At 35.8% G+C, this 19,308-nt stretch overlaps 2 protein-coding genes and 1 non-coding gene across 4 annotated transcripts; 1 reads left to right on the top strand and 2 right to left on the bottom strand.

The window, feature by feature from the left end:
* Positions 1–3,855: 3,855 nt before the first annotated feature.
* On the top strand, positions 3,856–6,658 carry LOC101742989 (ras-related protein Rab-21). Of its 2 annotated transcripts, XM_038011420.2 has the most exons (5): positions 3,856–3,997; positions 4,165–4,321; positions 4,406–4,573; positions 4,657–4,775; positions 4,861–6,658. In XM_038011420.2, exons 1-5 carry the CDS (start codon positions 3,990–3,992, stop codon positions 5,069–5,071), a joined length of 663 nt encoding a protein of 220 aa, XP_037867348.1. In that variant the 5' UTR covers positions 3,856–3,989; the 3' UTR covers positions 5,072–6,658. The 2 variants fall into 2 exon arrangements, with proteins under 2 accessions (XP_037867348.1, XP_037867350.1); XM_038011422.2 differs by having other exon boundaries at positions 3,877–4,321.
* A 2,440-nt stretch (positions 6,659–9,098) lies between these two features.
* On the bottom strand, positions 9,099–17,393 carry LOC119628602 (ATPase family AAA domain-containing protein 3A homolog). The gene is made up of 9 exons (XM_038011406.2): positions 16,365–17,393; positions 15,744–15,898; positions 15,534–15,646; positions 15,199–15,405; positions 14,906–15,063; positions 12,943–13,202; positions 12,447–12,862; positions 11,541–11,739; positions 9,099–11,226 (listed from the first exon to the last, which is right to left on the bottom strand). Exons 1-9 carry the CDS (start codon positions 16,558–16,560, stop codon positions 11,035–11,037), a joined length of 1,896 nt encoding a protein of 631 aa, XP_037867334.1. The 5' UTR covers positions 16,561–17,393; the 3' UTR covers positions 9,099–11,034.
* On the bottom strand, positions 10,365–10,481 carry Mir3426 (microRNA mir-3426). The gene has a single exon (NR_107705.1). It is a non-coding gene; the product is annotated as a microRNA mir-3426 (primary transcript).
* Positions 17,394–19,308: the final 1,915 nt, after the last annotated feature.

The following is a 19,308-nucleotide window of genomic DNA, read 5'->3' on the forward strand; positions in this document are numbered from 1 at the left end:
GACTCCCTCCAGCCATTCATCCCATCGTCAGGTGTCAAAAACTTGGGATTGGGGCATTTTTTATAGAGGTTCGCATCCTCACGGCTCCTGCTAGGCAGCAGCCCCCGTCCCCTACTCGGTAGGGATTGCGGTGTGCTTCTTCGAAGCCACGCCGGTAAACCGGTACCCCCCTTTGGGGGGCCTTCCCCTGTAGCCGCCAAGAGGCAGCCGGGGACATGGCAACCAGCGACCGGAAGGGAGTGCCCTCCGGTTCACTTCTCATCCACGTGGGGTCTACCATTACTGACAGACCCACACGTCTGACCACGGTGTGGCCACGCCGGCGTACCGGTACCCTCCTCTGGAGGGCCTTCCCCTTTAGCAGCCAAAAAGCTGCCGGGGACATGGCCTAGCATTCAAGACGGCTCCAGAAGGGAGCCATCTCCCGCTTCACGCACCCTTTGTCCAGCAAAGGTGGGAAAACGGGAACACGGTGTGCAGTCCTCTTTGTTCACGGCACCCCTGTGCAGACAACGCTGCTCCACGGTATCGGGGTGCACGCTTAAGCCCCACCGCCGCGACAAGGCGAGACCACGTTCGGTGGGGAGACTAAGTATATAAGCAACTTTCACTAAAATTACCTAATTCCTTTAATACCAATTTTGAGTTGATTGGTATCCATCTATACCTATAAATAAAATTGGAGTATCTGTTTGTAATATTGAAATAACCGCTTTTTACTACATGCATATGAATATCGCTTCGGTAACATTAAATCACTTCGGTAACATCAAATTTTATTATTGATAGCTGAGTCCCGCGATGCTACCCGCGGTTATTGTCGTACAGCGGGTGACGCCGCGGGGCGAAGCTAGTCTAAAAAAAGTAGCCTAAGATACTCCTTATATCATCAGCTATATGTCAGTTACAGTCCCATCAAAATCGGTTCAGTCGTTCCAGAGATTAGCCGGAACAAACAGACCGACAGACAGACAGTCAGACAAAAATTGTAAAATTAAAATATATATATATATATATATGAGTATATGTATGTACTGTGTATAGATACTTACGGATTTAGTAAAAAGTCGTTATTTTATTATTACAAACCGACACTCCAATTTTATTTATTTGTATAGATGTGTGTAATTAAAAATCAATACATACTTATTTTTATGTTTGTTTTTACTCATACAATTATGATGAATCTTCTTAAAGTTGTTGCTTAGGTTCTAGGAAAGGTTCCTGCCATTGATCCCCTGGATCAACTCTCGGTGCTTTTAGGTTCTTCAAACACCGGCCACCGTCCTCGTCGAACTCGTCGACGAAGAGTTGTTGTTTTGATAATTTTAGCAGCTTACGTTCATGAACTTAAGGGCCTGTGCACACCACGTTTTTTATCCTACAGAGCGGTTTGTTGTTGTCTGTATTGCTACAAACGCGCGTCGACGGCGCGTTTTTATCCCACGGAATGGTTTCTTGTCGTTTTTATCGATACAAACGCGTATTTGAATTTATACAGGTGTGCAAAGGTCTACAGGCTGCGTCTGACTTGCGTGCGTATCGCGTCTGTATCGCTACGAACGCGCGTCGATGGCGCGTTTAAAAAACGTCGTGTGCACAGGCCCCTACTAATATTTTCTGCGCTAAATGAGACTACAGATAATACCGTACCATGAAGGATAGAACTTAGGAGGACCATCTTGTATAAGGGACAAGTTGTAAGTGTCTACCTGTAAACAGCCAGTTATTACTTACCTTTTTTATTTGTGAACATGTTGATTACAACCGGTTGTATAGCGTTGTATTAAATTTTGTAAATACATATGGCTTCAAATATTGTCAAATACTTTAGTTAAAAAAAATATTAAATAAATTAACTCTATATCAAATTTCTAGTAATACTGCAGACATGTTGTCTTCAAGGATGCTTGTGAACAATAATTATGATCAACATAAAGGATGGACCTAATAATATTAATAAAAGCTTTAAATTCTTATTTATTTCTTGTCGTTGACCCTAAAGGCACTCTAACAAAAACGATTTCGACTCGCGCGTATGCCACACTGATCTGTTTTGTGTTTAAATCTGACCACACAGCTTAACCATGCAACTGTCGATAGCTACCAAGTTTTATGAAATAATATTGACGATCGTGTAAGTTCATTAAAGATTGTACGACTACGTTAATTCTTCCAGTGTGATGCCAAAAATATCATCCCAAATTTGAGCGTACCGTACAATGGGGTAAATAGGGACAAAATCGACCTTCAGATTGAATTTTAAAATAGTTCCAATTAAATAGTCACTGCTCAACCAAAGAAATAAGTTGAGTCTTGAACGTACCTAGGTGATAAAAACCGTTACATTATTTTAATTATTCATTTTAAAGAAATAATCGGTAAAATAATGGCCGTCCCAATTTACCCAGCGTCCGGGGTAAATTGACACGGTTAAGGGTTAAATTGGGATATTTGTAAGGGTTGTCAACTCGCAGTACTGCGATATATTGGTAGGTGCCATATAATTATTTATATGGACCGAAATGATGAATACAATCCATAATTTAAGCACAATACACAACATAGTGTAAATTAAGCTGGTTTCTATTCCGAAGCGATGTGACGTGAATGACAATCAACAATACAATGATCAAAAAAAGTATATGCATGTTATATTTTAGAAAATTATTATTTAATTTCCTTAAAAATCACAATTCTGAAACAAAATCATAAAATAGAATAAAAAATAGAAAACAAAAGGACTGGAAATGCAATAATACAATTTTATTTAATCAACATTTTCAAAATAATCTTTGAGCAAGAGTAAGATATCAGGTGAATAAGATAAAAAAAACAGCTTTATCTGATTACTGCCAATAATAACAAAAATAAAAGAAATTCTTTCTAAGCTAAATAACTAAACTCAATTAATTCACTCACTCATAATTGGATATCTCGGATTTTTAATTAATGTTACATTTAAAATCTGAGGCCTGTTTTTATTTGTGTGTGCGTTGTGAATGTTAACAAAATCATGATTCGACGCGTGAATAGATTCTGAAATAACAAAAGTTTTGATTCGTTTGAGTTCTTTTAACTTTTAATTTTTTTTATTGCTATAAAGAACATACGACCGGGCAGATATTACAAGGTAAATGTCGCGAAAAAAAAGTAATTATATATATACTTTTCTTTTACCTATAATACTTACATAAACTAACTGATAAACACATTAACCTTCTTTACATCACGCAATTAAGTGATAGTATAGGCTAAAAAATCTATTATAAGATATCAGTGACAACCCTAACAAGCCATCCCTATTTTGTCTTTTGGCGTTCCAATTTTGTGTTTTCTCGTCCCTAATTTTTCCAGTCTCGTTCCCAATTGCCTTACATACGTCTCAATTTTCCCCAAAAAGAAAGGAAAAAATATACATTTTTTATTTTGTTGAAATATTGTATTTAAAATAAGAATATTGCAACTTACCGTTTGTTGTGGTATTTCCAGGTGTATTAAAAACTTATATAAACTGTGATCTTATTGAAAAAACAACGATAATATTACTTTTTTTAAAAGTTCTTTAAGCTGTTTTAAAACGCACTTTTCAACCACTATTTTAAATTTAATTTGACGAATTTTTGGGACCAACTTAACTCATGTTTAGTACTTCCATAGTTAACTTGGTTTTTCTTCTATACATTGATAAATATTACCTTAAAGAAAATTAGGTAGATTCCGTGCTACAAGTACTTTGAGAATCTTCCGCAGGTTTGTCCCAATTTACCCCCGAATCCCAATTTACCCCATGTCATGGTACCTACGGTACTGTACCGTATGCTTTAGAATAAACTGTCAAAATTTGGTATCTGTCACATTGAATACTGACAGATACAAAATTTTCTTCACTGTCATTTGTCAGTGTTGATTTGTCAACTTGATTAAAATTACGAAAATATCAACAAATCAAACCAATGAAATAGTTGTGAAATTTTGATATTAACTTAATGTTAAGGTTTGTTTAAGTTAAGGTTTTGAAAATAGAGTGAACAGTTTTTTAAACATTTTATAACGCTTATCAAACGTAATTTAATTGTTATTGAGACTACATGTTTCGTGTTGTAACGTTTATCTGATTGTCTATTTTAACTTTAATTTGCTCACATACCAGTTAAGTAACAGGTTTACATCAAAATATTCTAAAAAAATGACTACTACGACTGGAGGTGCACGAAATTTTAAAGTAGTTCTTTTGGGTGACGGATGTGTCGGAAAAACTTCATTATTATTGCGTTACATTGAAGATAAATTTAACGAAAAGCATCTGACTACGCTTCAGGTAACTATGACGTATATGAACTAATTTTGTAAGACTGAGTTAATCCCTTTTGTCGATGTCTATGACTGGATTTTTTTTTTGTAGGCCACATTCTTAAATAAAAGGTTGAATATTAATGGAAATCGTGTCAATCTTTCCATTTGGGATACAGCTGGCCAGGAGAAGTTTCATGCTCTGGGACCAATATACTACAGAAACTCTAATGGTGCGATTCTGGTTTACGATATTACTGATGAAGATTCATTTAGAAAGGTAAAATAAGAATTTGAATGACTGTATCTTAACATTTGTAATGAATATTGTAACTATATTAAACAATATAAAATCAATTATAGGTAAAAAATTGGGTGAAAGAATTGAAGAAAATGTTGGGATCAGATATTAATCTGGTAATTGCAGGAAATAAAATAGACCTTGAACATGAACGCACTGTTTCACTAGAAGAAGCAGAAAGGTAAGAATGAATGTAATCTTCTTAAATATTATTACTAAAGATACATTTTGTTGATAAATACTCTTTATTGAATTATATATTCCAGCTATGCAAAATTAGTAGGAGCTAAACATTATTACACTTCAGCAAAATTAAACCAGGGTGTTGAAGAATTGTTTCTTGACTTGACTAGAGAAATGTTGGAAAGACAAGAACACAATACACAGACTGAAGTAAACAGAACATCACAAGTTGTAGTAGTCGATGATGAGGTACCTGTGCAATCAACCTGCTGTTCAGGACACAGGAGTTCCTAAATTAATAGATTTTTTTGTATTCATAGTTTTCATATTTTAAACTATAAAAATGAAAATAATTTACAATGTATATTATGGTGGCTATACAGAAAAATATTTATAGTAATTTAACAATAAACAAGATTACTTGTAATTTTCCACTAAATTTAATTATGTTATATGACTAAACAGCTAGGTTAATTAAACATTTTATTTTAATATATAATACTGATCTTTAAGAAATAAATATTTATCAAATCAATATAATTTGACATGGGAATTTTGATATTTCTTGACAGTATATCTTAATGAAATTCTAAATTAGTTCTATTAAGATGTCATACAAATATGTGTTTTGAGTGCTATAGTGTATCAAATGACATATTATTTGCCAAAACATAATAAGCTTAGGGGCTGTGAGAGAGGAGGTGGATACACTTACACTGCCAAAATCATAAATATCAATTTGCTTTATTCACGTTTGGTTTAAAAATAGGATATAATGGGTATGTTTAAGATAACCTGTAATTTTAAAATGACTATTTTTGTTATTATTAGAGTTTATAATTTTAGATCATATAGTTTTAATAGGATTAATTTATCTTGGCTACAAAATTAATTGCAAAGAAGATTCACTACTTATTTATTCAAGTCAAGATTTCAAATTTTTATTGTAATTTGTTTTTGCATATTATTTCATATGCGATAAATAGCGTACGGCGAAATTATTTATTGCAGAAGTATGCATATTGGATGGTATTGTGTGGGTGAATAATTTTTATCATGTCAAATCAATGATATTGAAGTGAAGATAACATATCTCATTGACATGACATACCTAAAAGTATAATGAAAAATCATCACAATTATAAATTTGAAAGATTAAACAATACATAATAATATATGTAATTTAAGCTTAATACTTTAGCTTGCGAAAAAAATTTTTTATTAGTAAATGTTTTTGCTTTTCTAGCCTTTTTTATCATCCCACAGCTCAACGTTGTTAAATAATTGAAAAGACTTGCGCCATACGTGTCTTGTCCACCAGATCTCCGCTGAGCGCTCTCGAGCTCTGCTGAAGCTGAGCCATTTCACTAGCTAACATAACTTAACCTAACACCTTAGAAGATGTACATGCAGACTTATCAGCTAACTCTTGTAGAAATTTTAACTTATCTCCGAACATAGTCAAATGATTTGTAAAACAGCTTTACTTTACTACTACCTACTACTTATTACTAATTAGAATGTTGCAACATAATTTTAGGTGATTTCACGAATTATGTAACTTTTACACAGTAACTGGTTTTATATTGAGGTCATGGTGTAGTGTAGGTATAATTGGATAGGTATTATTTATCATAGTATCATAATTTTGTCAACGCACTCTATAACTGGAAGCCCCAAATTCAGATTGACTATTATAACCTTAAATGTAGAAATTTGCTTCCTAATGAAATCGAAGTCAGCCAACTAATTATCTAACATGTTAATAATCACAGAATAATTTTTTAAACCCATTTCGTGTAATAATGTATTAAAAACATCAATAAAATGATATCCATACATGTCAGACAATAAGAATTAAATTAGTCTGTTGAAAACAAAGTTATAAATCATTTCATCAGGCAGTAAGGACTGTCAACAAAAAATAACGAAGACAAGATTATTCACATTTTAATTTACCTATTCGCTGGTAGCTTAAGAGGCTATTCAAGCTGCGTCCGGCTGAATAGGTGAGCACGCAGGATCAACCTGAGGGAATTTGCTAACCAGAGCAGCAGCAGGCTCTAGCCCTAGCAAGAGCAGTGCTCTGCAGAATCTACCACCTGATCGGAATCGTGACCCACTGAGAAGATCCGGTGAGGAACTCAGTGGGCTGTGTCTATAGGTTAGTTCGCTCGTCGAACTCTTCGTCGTAATCGACGAGTTCGATCCATTTCTCTTAAGTGAGCGACGTCACTCACATCGTGATATCTGTAGCACTAATTATCAAAGATTAAGATATATTTGACTAACGACTTTTTCTACTTATGTTTGCATTTAAACAAGTTCCGAATAATAATATTTATTTACTTATTACTACTACCTACCCGTGCGGACGTCTTGTGAGACCACACGGGTAGGTACCACCACCCAGCCTATTTCTGTCTTAAAGCAGTAGGTAATGGATTTCGGTATGAAGGGTTGCGCAGCCGTTGTACTGCTAAAACTGAGATCAGAACCATTGTCTCAAGGTGGGTGGCAGCATTTACGTTGTAGATGTCTATGGGCTCCGGTAACCGCTTAGTACCAGGTGGGCCGTGAGCCCACCCATTTAAGCAATAATAAATGCGGAATGCCGATTTGCCGAGCAAAAAAACACCCGCTCGCTGGAAGATCGTCCCTTTGTCGTTTAGAGCCAAACTTTTGATCTCCGACTTAGTTTAAACCCAACCTTGTTACATTAAGCCTTACAACATGAGTACAACAGGAAAGGTGATTACTGAAGCTTCCGCACTCGCAGCTTAACACAAGCCATCAAGAGCAGTCACCCCACAGCACCCCAATATCGCAGGTAACGAGCCGAGTAGAGAGCTCGCTAAAGTCTGAGCAGCACTGGTTCAAGAGTGATATAGCGGTAGCTACCACAGATAGATGTTTGATAAGAACCTGAATCACGCTAACGACATTTGCAAGATTAGATTGCAAATATCAGTTGTCTGCAGAGGTAAAATACTCCACTGATAGGAAATTTCCTCTTTGTTCCTGCCAATGTCTATTGACCTAGTTAACCGATAAATACCAGGTGAACCATGCGTTCCATGAGCATGTGTGTACCCATTTAGAGCGTTAAAAAAAGACGGGCAAACGAACACTTCATAGTTGAAAAATTATTTTCAAATATATTTTTGTAGTATAGGTACATAATATATCCTAAAGTCATATCTTAATACAATCTTTATTACTTTAAAAGAAATATTAGGTACCATTTGCGTGTACACCATAGTTATTACTTTTTTATAATTTAATTGCAATATATCTAAATTTCGCTTGGATAGGTAGAACCGTCCTGCCTATTTGTCGCGCAACAGTGATATTTACCGTTTTGAGTAGTAGGACAAACGTTATACAATAGAAACTTCGACATCACATCTCAAAGCGGGGAATGGCATTCAGTTGTGATGCCTATGGCCTCCGCAACGCAAATAAGTAACGGTAGCACTAGAATAAGTAATGTCAACTACTATTTAGGTCCGAATTGCAATTGGGCATTTCGTGATTTTTAGTGCTGATGTGAGAAAGCCGACAAACACAATTTATAAAAACTCAAATTTTGCACCCGCGTTTCCTCTCAACCGTTTTGCTGATTTTGGTACAATATAATAATCTTATTAGTTTATCTGCTATTTCTTTTGACTTCCTCGTTCTAGAGTCGCATTTCTCACGTCTAAAGGTCGTGACCACCACCCTCTAGAGGTCTCCCTTATATTTCATCATCGTATTGAGTCCTCGACGAGTCACTCTTTACTGGTGGTAGGACCTCTTGTGAGTCCGTACCACCACCCTACCTATTTCTGCCGTAAAGCAGTAATGTGTTTCGGTTTGAAGGGTGGGGCAGCCGTTGCAACTTATATCTGAAGGAGTGTGGCGCATTTAAGTTTTAGATGTCTATGGGCTCTAGTAACCACTAATCACCAGGTGAGCTGTGAGCTCGTCCACCCAACTAAGCAACAAAAAAAAAAACACCATGATGTGTTCATTTGATACAAATCTGTAGAGACCTATCAAATGCGAATTCATTACCTTTTGTCATCGGCATTAGTCAATGAACAACTTTTTAAGATTGTCGCTATCAGAACTGGGCGCCTTAACCAGAAATTTGTGTTTTTTATATAAATATAAAAATAGAAATGTATAAAAAATATAATGTATAAAATTGAAATGAATAAATTGTTAAATATAAATATTTAAGTATTTATAAGTAGGTAGCTACATGATGGGTATCTCAGTAGTAGTTTAACAAAATAGTAATTTTTGAACAAAATTTGGTGAAAATAAAACAATATTTGCAATATAACAATTTTCTAATAGTAACTAATTTATAACAGTTAACACCAGCCAAATAATATTATTTATTGCTTGAGTTCTACCACAATATCTCCTTTTTCAGAGCCATTAACAATTTTAATGCGTTCAACTAGTGCGCATCCCATTCTCCATGTCAAATATGAATCAAAGGCAAATGTGCAATCTCTAACTTTAAGTAACATTCATACTTTTTACACTCACATTATGAATAGTTTCTTTTATACGTGAAACCTTGCAACTATTCACGCCCTGTTTATTTACGTACGCATTGTGAGCTATTGGGCATGGTCCGAAAATTTTGTACTATACGTGTTCAAGGTTGAAATGCAACTGCGATGTCAGTAAGGTAGCGTAAGGTGTGCTGATAAAAGTCGCGCGCGATGTGCTCGGAAGAGTAGTTTTCAAACGCATAAAGATGTTCGTGTGTGCTAAAGGCACGCTTTAAGGCATAAATATGAACTCGCCGAGAACAACGCGCGTGAATTTTTCATAAACTTGGGCTTACAAATTCTCAAACTTATAATCATTAATTGCATTTTAGTCGTAGTCAGTAATAACTTATAGCTTTAAAGAAAACATTTGTGTTTCAACACTAACTACAATGCTGCTAATATGAAAAATATATTTATATATATATATATATATATATATATATATATATATATATATATATATATATATATATATATATATATATATATATATATATATATTTATCTGAGGTTTTTTATTTTCATTTTATCACCATTACCATTTATTGCCATACTAATTCTAAATAAGGCAGAATCAGATTAGCGTCTTTACTAAATAATCAATTATTAAAATTATCATTGTTTTCAATTACAGAATTTATACCCCTAAGTACCCTAAGTGTTGTTTAAGAGTTGCTCAATTGTTTGTTGTAGCAATGATTCATTATGCGAAGGCAAAGTATGGATTAATGATATTGAAAATTTAACTATTCATGGGCAGGATGGCCAGGTCAAAAAAAGCTAACAAAGTACCTATAGATTTTCGAGTCGATATTGGTTATATTTAACACTTGCAATTTCACTATTTTAGATTGCGATTTTATATTGGAAATCCTTGACTCTCTTGTATCCTAAGCTTCTAATTAGCTCACAAATAAGATTGTTTTTTTTTAAGAAATCATCAATGAACCAAAAAATTCAGAAAATTGTTTGGTAGATTTACTAGATTATTTAAACTTTGATTAGTTTAATTAACCTTTCAAAAGAAACAGGTTATTTTACTAATACTAAGAAATTAAATTCACTCAACATATGCACATCTTGATCAAATAGCAGGGATATTCGTACATATACGTACATCAAAATTAAATGAAGACCATAAGACTTAAAAATATTACTCAAGTTACCTTGCCCAGATTTTAAACAGTTAAATTACCAAGCGTGTAACAACAATAACAAGCTTAAGCTAACCCCGCACATGTGAAGGCCTCTTTTCAACAAATATTATATTTTAACACCATGTTCCATTGCTTCAGTTTATTTTGAAACTTTAAAATGCATTTTTAAATATATGTAAATATATAGCTAATTATTTTTAGAATTTTAATTTATTCGATTCAGGAATGCAATTTTTATATACTATTAATGATTGCAGATTTTCAAACTCGCATTAAGTAGCTGCAAATGGCATCATACAATTATTATTCTATGAAATTGAAGTCCAATTTTCTATTTGCTCTTTGTCAATCTTATTTTCATTTGTCTTGAAAGGTGTTGCATTTGTTTTATTTCACTATCACTTAGTTGTACGTAAGTATATGGTTTAGAAATGCGAAAGTCAAAATTGGCTTCATGAGTTTCATGGGTACTATTATCTACTTTGTTGGTGGAACACATTTCATTTAATTCTGCTGGCTTTTTTGTGACTAATAGTGTTAAGTGTCACTTATCTTTATCAAATTCCTTTGCTACCTTTGCCTTAGATTTGGGCTTTATCTTGGTACTATCATCATTGGTATCTTTTTCTATAACATTAATTTTATTCGAGGTATCATCCTTGGTATCTAAGGGGGGCAAGTCTAATAAATATGGCATCATACTACGACTTTTCTCTTCAGCTGATAGCCACTCCATCTGTCAAAGAAAGTAGTTAAGGTTTTATGAACAAGCTTATAAAAATAGTAAAAAATAGTATTTATGTCAACAAATACTTATGTTTAGGTAAATAAATATATACAAAGGTGCCAGTTTATCAATGCAATGTAGATTGTTCCTGATCTTTCATCTATACTATAATCAGAGTATTAATAAAATTAATGTTGAAATTTCAAAAAAATTAAAAATTCTCATTTTTTTCAATTACTACTTTTCTGAAACCACTAGGGGATCTATGATTTGAAATGGATCACAATAGCATAAAGTATGATTCTAATCTTCAATCTGATTACCTTTTGCCGATGATCTCTGACAGCATCATCACAAATGTCGATACACATTTGTTCGGTGAGACGACCATCATCAGAGGCGTAGGCGGCGGCTTGCCATGCCACACCCAATTTTGAAAGTGCTCTACCAGACATACCAGCTGTTCTCGTTGCCAAGGTCGAACACAGAGCACCATAGTCAAATTGATCAACGCTTAATCGTCTAGAAAAATGTTTTTATTGTAAATTTTAAAATGTTTATACAAAAAGGCAGGTAATCCGAAACAATCAAACAAACAGAAAATCAATATTAATACCAAAGTCTCAAGTTCATGTAACGCCCGTGTTCAGAACTTCAGTCATCACCTTAGGGCCCTCTAGTAAGTCCGCGGTGAAAAACATCGACTTTACTAACTCGATCAGCAGACGGTCATTTTGTATGGAGAATAATACTTTTTATTTACAATTTTTAACATTGACATAACATTTATATAGACATGTTAACATGGGAAAGCAATTGCAATAGTTGTGGCAGCTAATAGCCTTTGAGAAATGTCGCGTTCATCTATACCATTAGAACATTTATTTTCTATTTTAACAGATGAATCCGCAACGATTGGCGACGTGCTTTCAAGCGAATCAAAACAGGTGCCAACCTTTGGTGGTGTAGTAATACCAATATAATCTATAATGATCTGTTTTAAGGCACTGTAAGAAGCGCTCATGGCGCCCCTTGCTTTGTTGTAGCTCGACAAATGTATTTTTAATTCAGATTGATTTATAGGTCCCGGCGTCATAACACGGGCACAAATTCATTGAAAGGTCCGAGGCCGCCTCATATTACCGCTATAATCGTGTGCAACGAACACTCTGCACCATAGGTAAATTTGCCTCTGAATAATACAGTGAATAGTAAAGCATAGTACATACCTCTTTCCTTCAGATGCTGGTTGCAGAACAAATTTATCAAAATAAAGGCGAATCAATCTTTCTCTCTCTTCAAGAGCTGGCAAACCAAATTCAATCATTTTGTCGAGACGGTCATTGATAGCAGAATCAAATTGTTGAGGTGTGTTCGAGGCCAAAACCAACATAATCCTGCTGCTTTGGTCAGAAGTTCTGTAGAGGAATGCATTCAATGCTGCTCTTAAATCCTCACTGATTTTTTCTGAAGAACGTTTTCTCAAGAATGCGTCTGCTTCATCAATGAAAACAAGAACACCTTTCCTGCTGGTGTTTGCCCAGTCAAATACTTTATGGATAGCTGCTACTGCATCTTTGCCCATAGGAGCAACATCACCACCCGTCATTATGGCATAATCCATACCAGAATGTTTTGCAAGTTTCTAAGGAAAATGAAAAATTCATCATTATATCACATCTACATTTTGAAATAAATTCAATTTAAAGTTACATATTTAATTACCTTGGAAAACAATGTTTTTCCTGTTCCAGGAGGTCCATACATGAGCAAGTTTCTATAAAAACCTTTATTCAATCTAGTATTTTTTGTAGCAATCGCAATGTCTCTCAATCTTTTTTCCAGATTTGGAGCTAGAACTACACCAGCCAGAGCATCCTGAGGTTTTCTAAAACTCGAAACAGCTTTTGAAACTGTCAATATAGGATGTTTAACTGCCTCTAACAATGAAAATCTTGAGGTTTCATTAACAAGTGTGGGTTTTCCTAAAAATGAAATCAGTGCACATCAATTTTAGAAAACCATGAGGTTCTAGATTATGTGTTAATTACATTAAGTAGTCGTTCGGCATATTATGAGGTCACATGGATATATACTACAATCCTGTCTATTAGTATTTACTGTGAAGAATTCATGCTTAAGTTAGCTTCAGTTAATAAATCAGTTTGAAGAGTGGAAGTAGCTATTTGACACTATTGGGACTTCATCTTCAGTCTTAAAACTTGTGATAGTATTCACATAGTATGGCATATGGGGTCCAGTAATTACTTTTCTCCAAATATGTTGTGATAACTAAAATAAAGTAATATATTGCAAATAATAAAAAAAAAACATTTGGGGTGTTCAGGAGAAATTGATGGACATATTCTTTTTCCTACAGTAAATGAGTTTCAAGCAAGCAAGTATATATCATACAATCTACACTCATGGATAAGTTTAGAGTAGAAAATTATATTTTATAGTTTATATTTTTGACTTATTTATTAGGTCTAGTGTAAATTAAATCTACAAATAAACTGAGAACGCCAAACCCTATCACCACTCAAGTTGCCAGAGATATTACTAGAGTATGTAGAATATGAATATCAAAGTTGGAGGTACACAGTTATTTTAAAAAACAAAAAACTTGGAGATAATGGCGGAGAGAATACCCAATAGTATACAAACACTCGCTTGCATATGTATGTAAATGGAAAATTGTGGACAGAGATCACCAGATGGTTTGTTATTAGTGTGCCCTTAACTTCTTTTAGGTAAGAAAGAAGGTCCAAGAAGTTCAAGGGGTTACAGCAAGGGCAATGACTATGTAAAGAAGACTGAAATAGTAAAAGTAACTTAACTTATAAGTTGTTATTTAATGTTGCTTTTATTATCTGGTCATTAGAACGGACAACAAAACAGTTCAAACAACTACCAATTGCCGGTCTCAAAAGTGATTTGGGAGTTTAATAGCAAAGCCACTCACCCAAGAAAAATCTACTTTCTATCACATTGATAGCAAGAGCGATTGGGAAGGAACACAAAACGAATTGACATGTTAAAAAAAATTCTTCATTTATATGGAGTAATTTCTCTCATAACCTCTTTGAACTCTTTAATTTGACTCTTAAGACAAATAATCGTAAAAATGTTGTTTATTCATAATTATTTATATGTTTATTGAAAATTATATTTGTTTTAACGTATTTATTTGTTATTACAATACCCTAAAATTAGACACAGACAAAAAGTAAATTTTACTTACTCTTGAAGACTGAATTTTTTGTCAGTACGCTAAAATTTGTAGAAAGATAAATGAGTGTGTGATGGATTAAAATACAAACAACCTTCATAACAATCAACATTTCTACCTGTTATTCACACTGCAAACTATATCAATCCTGTCATGTGTTTAAAAATCATTTTTACGTAAAGTGTTATCATTTTGTTTTTAAATACAATTAGTTACTTTAGTAAGAAAATTTGAGTTATTAAATAATTCTTGGTACATTAACCAATTCATATTTGTACAAACTGACACAACCAACATCAGATTCATTAATTTAAATATGTATAATAAATATGATAAATATAATAATATGTATTAAATAAAATTATCTGCCAATTATACTAATGAATGAAAAACTAGAAAGAATAATAACTTTTTACATAAAGATGATTAAAATAAATAGAAATTTATGTTTTTTACCAATGCGAGCCTCAATGAATCTAGCTGCAACCGATGTGGCTCCCTTTGCTGAATAAACACCAAGTGCCAATAATGACAAACCCCCTGCAGCAGCTAAAGTTTTATCCCAATCTGTCACTAATGCATTCAGACCAGAACCTACTACGCTCCCAGCTGTCCTATTAACATACAATAATTACAATACATTACAATCAATTGTGTAATGTTTGTATGATAAAGTTAGTGTATGGAAAAGTGAAGTTATACAAAAATTAACGAGGTAAGATATCTAAAATCCAATTTCATAAACTCACTTTATACTTTCTAGAATAGTAACTCTGTTCTCAGCAGCCTTTAGTCTAATTTGTTCAAGATTTATGTCTCGATTTTCTCTGTCAGCCTGCGCTTTGGCTCGAGCTTCTGCTTCTATTGCTCTCAATTTATTTTTCTCTCGCAGCTCCATTTCATGTTCTATAGTAGCTCTCCTTAAGGCTTCCTGTTTTGCTACACTCTCTTCTTGTCTAAAATAAAGGTTGTTTAGTTAATTTATAATATTAGGGGACTGATATTGTGATTTTAATCTAATTGATATCAATGTATTTTATATTCTAATGAAAAGTATACTCAAATTATCTTTCAACTGTCTTACTTTCTGAGAATTTCTTCTTGAGATTTCTGTTGTTGTACAAGTTGTTCTTCGTAACGTTTTTTAGCTAATTGATCTTGGTATTGAGCTCTCATTTGGTGCTGTTTTGTTTCTTCCTATAACAGATGAGAATTTATTATTATTAAATGCCTCTAAAAGAAACATCTTCATGAACTTTTTACCTCTTTGACTGATCTATAAAATTAAAGTAACCTGTAATGTTTTTCGTCTTTCTTCATAATCAACTTTCTTTTGTTCTACTTTAGCTTGTTCAATGGCTGCTTCATATTCCTTAATCTTGGCCATTTGCTCCTGTTGTCGAGTACTTTCCTGAAGTTTACTAAGCTCCAAAGCATCTTTTGCATGTCCTAAAAGAGTAATTCCAATCAAATAACATATTATGCTGTACTTTATCAAATAGATGCAAGCAGTAGCAGCAGAAACACTTTCATATATTATAAGGGAGTGATCAACATGCAAAAATGATATACACCATAAAACAAACGACTATCAGATTGTTATTTAAGTTCAATAGTTGTTCACTGTTTAACTTATCATGCATTTTATACCTGTTTCGCTTTGCTAATTTTTGCGATAAGTGTTTAAAATACACAGTGAATTTAGGGCTGAGTATAGTGGAAGATACATATGAAAATAAAAACGGAAGTCTTTTGTTAGGCTATCCACTTTTAATACTTTGATGTACATCATCAATCAAACTAAATGAATTCATATCAATTGCCGTAGTTCTTAAAAATCATTCTAAAATGTAAGGTTATGCGGTGGCATTATGCAATAGCGCGCAACGTGATTAAAAGTTATAAAATATCTTACTTGATCGTTCCAGCTCTTTTGCAGCCGATGCAGCTCGCTCTAGGGCACTTGAATCAAACCGGTAGGCTTCCATGGCTTTCCTCTCTGATTTAGAAAGGTTAGTAGAAGGTGCGGCAACACCAACCCCATCGGCTGGTGGATCGTCCGAAGGAGGAGGTTGTGGAGGTTTTGAACTGTACCCAAATAGCCACGACATCGTGACTTCAGTAAATAATTTTCAAGTTGTGTTAGTAAACTACTTTCATAAGAAACACGATTGTTCACAAAACTGATGATATCTAGTAGAGTAGCGGCTATGGAAGGCACGACAGCCGGAGTGGTCAAACCACAAACTGTCAAACTGAAAGTAGGCAGTAATTCTATTTTCCAACAAACAAGGCCAAGGTATCACACCATACAGCCTAATCTTTTATATCTTCTGTTGATATAAAGAATGAGGAAGTTTCCAATCGCTTAAAAACAAAAAATAATTATATAAATTTAAAGACAATAAAAAATATTAAAGATAGTAAAAAAATACGGCGGAACGCACTAAAACTGGACGAACTATAATTACCTCCGCACGGAGACTCGTGTTTTACGCTCGCATTACTATCTCAGACGTGGTGTATGTGGGCTTAGACTTTTTGACTCAAATTCGTTCTATACAAGCGCAGAAATAAGATACCTACCTACTTAATCTTTTATCCGCCGTACTTTTACATCTTATTTATTACCGTTTTATTTGTATTTTGGTAAGAAACTATCTACGGAAATACAATACCTCAACTCGCTTAGTACTAAATGAGTCAGTGCAATCCAACTATAATATTTTGTATAACTACCTATTATAGTACCATTAAACACCTTAAAATAGATTTCTGTTTGTTATTTACCGTTTTATCCTTTTAAAGAAATAAGCAAAACTACGAATCGGCACAAAAATCTCTCGTGAGCTTGACCGCCTGGAACCGTACCCGCCCGACCGGTGGCAACTCGGTGACCCATCGTAGATATTGAACAAACAATAAAATCGATATCAATATTTGTAGTAAAATATTTATTTAGGTACTCTAGATCTAGATTTAAGGTAAGTATTCACTAACGGATCAATGAATCGAAGATCTAATAAAGTTATTAAAATGTTTTACAGATTTGCCCAAGAAAGCTAATGTGACGACGCCATTGGCTATATGCAGGTGTAAAGAGAAGGCCAACTATGCACGGTAAAAGCTTTTTTTTTTCGGGCCGAGGCCCGAACCTCTTACGTTCTCTCCGCGCCTAGGGAGCGCGCGGGGTATGTGGGACTTGACGATCTGCAAGGTGTTGGGAGCAGACCGCGGGCCCAAGGAATTTTAGGGCCCACCCACTAAACGACTCCCCTGCACTCTTACACCTGACGTCCGATCTCCATCCGGGGTCAAAACCCGGTCAGAGTAGGGGGTTCCCGCGGTCAACACTACAACCAGACACGCGGCGCCACCCCGAGGACGCCCGACCGACGGGTCGTCGAGGCGATTGTCGACGAACAACGACATCAGTCTCCGCGGTACGGCGGCCCTGCCAGACCGCCCGGGCGATGCCGCTATTGTTACCTCGCTGGGCCAGAACCAGCCTGCCAGGTCGGAGCGCGATACACCGCCGATCGGGTTGCTCTTCCACAGTATGTTCGGCGACGACAGCGACGACGAAAATGCGGACCGCGTCGCAGTCCGCAGCCGCCGACGCGCACCCCGTCCTCCTGGTGCCAGCGCGCTAGAGTGACGGTAACGTACGGCGCAGCCTCAATCTCCTTAGGTCGCCCCGTGACCATCACCGGGAGGAGACTGCCTCCTCATAGGGGCCGGAGCTGGACAAACGCCCTCCTCCGAACCCCGGCTCGGCGGCGGCGGCACGACGCCGAGAGGGAAGATGAGCTCTCCCTCTCCCGTTCCACCGCCTCCTGCGGGATGGTGGACTCGCAGAAGTCGAGCATCGCTTGCCAGGACTCGTCGCTGCCGAGCATCGTAGCCACGACGGTCGGAAGCGACAAGTCCGGTCCTATTTTTGCAAGGAGGACAAGGCGCCGCTCCGCGATAGCGGGGCAGTACGCGACCGTGTGCTCCGCGGTGTCCTCGTTGCAGCCACTGCAATGATGGCACTTCGGCGTCGGCTCCCTCCGGGCAACGAGGTGCAGGTAGCGACCGAAACAACCGTGTCCCGTGAGCACCTGCGTTGCTCGGAAGGTGAGACGTCGCCGGTCGCTCGACGGTCCGTCGCCTGTAGGCGGGGTCCGCCAAGCGGCAAGACCACGCCTCGAGCATGGCAGGCCGAGATTAAAGCTTCCGCGCTCGAACTATGCACGGTAAAAGCTAGAATAACTCCAGAGCATAAAGTTAACAGCAAGCCATATCATTGTGCATTTGTATGTAATGAAGAGACTGAACAGATTATAAGCGTATGTTGCGAAGATCGTGCCGCCAGCCCGGGAGGTTGTAAGCACACTATAGCTCTAGTTATGTGGGTGGACCGACGATCTAAAGAACCATCTTCTACGTCTGTGAAATGTTATTGGACAAAAGCAAAGCTTTCTATTGTTGGAAGTAACTTAAAATTTATTAAAACTGCTGATTTGGTTCCACCGACATAAAAAAAACTAAGGCTCCGAAGGTTGTTCTGCCTTCTGAATTCGCCGCATATGTTTCCACTGAAAGAGACCGACAGATTAATAATGTCTGAAGATTCTGTCATACCATCACTAATGTCGTGGCCTTGGAGTATTTAATTTTAATTGCCTGAAGATTTAATGTTTTTCTGCCTGAATTTTGTTTGAACTTTATCTTATTTTTGCCCATTATATTATGTACTTGTGTGCCCTTATTTTTTGTTTTTATTTTAACACTGGCTTCCATATCCACATCAAAACAGTCCATTGGCACAGAAATAAGATTGTCAAGATCTTTAATTACTTCATCACTCTGAACAC

The sequence above is a fragment of the Bombyx mori genome, chromosome 1, assembly GCF_030269925.1.
Source record: "Bombyx mori chromosome 1, ASM3026992v2".
Classification (NCBI taxonomy): Eukaryota; Metazoa; Arthropoda; class Insecta; order Lepidoptera; family Bombycidae; genus Bombyx; species Bombyx mori.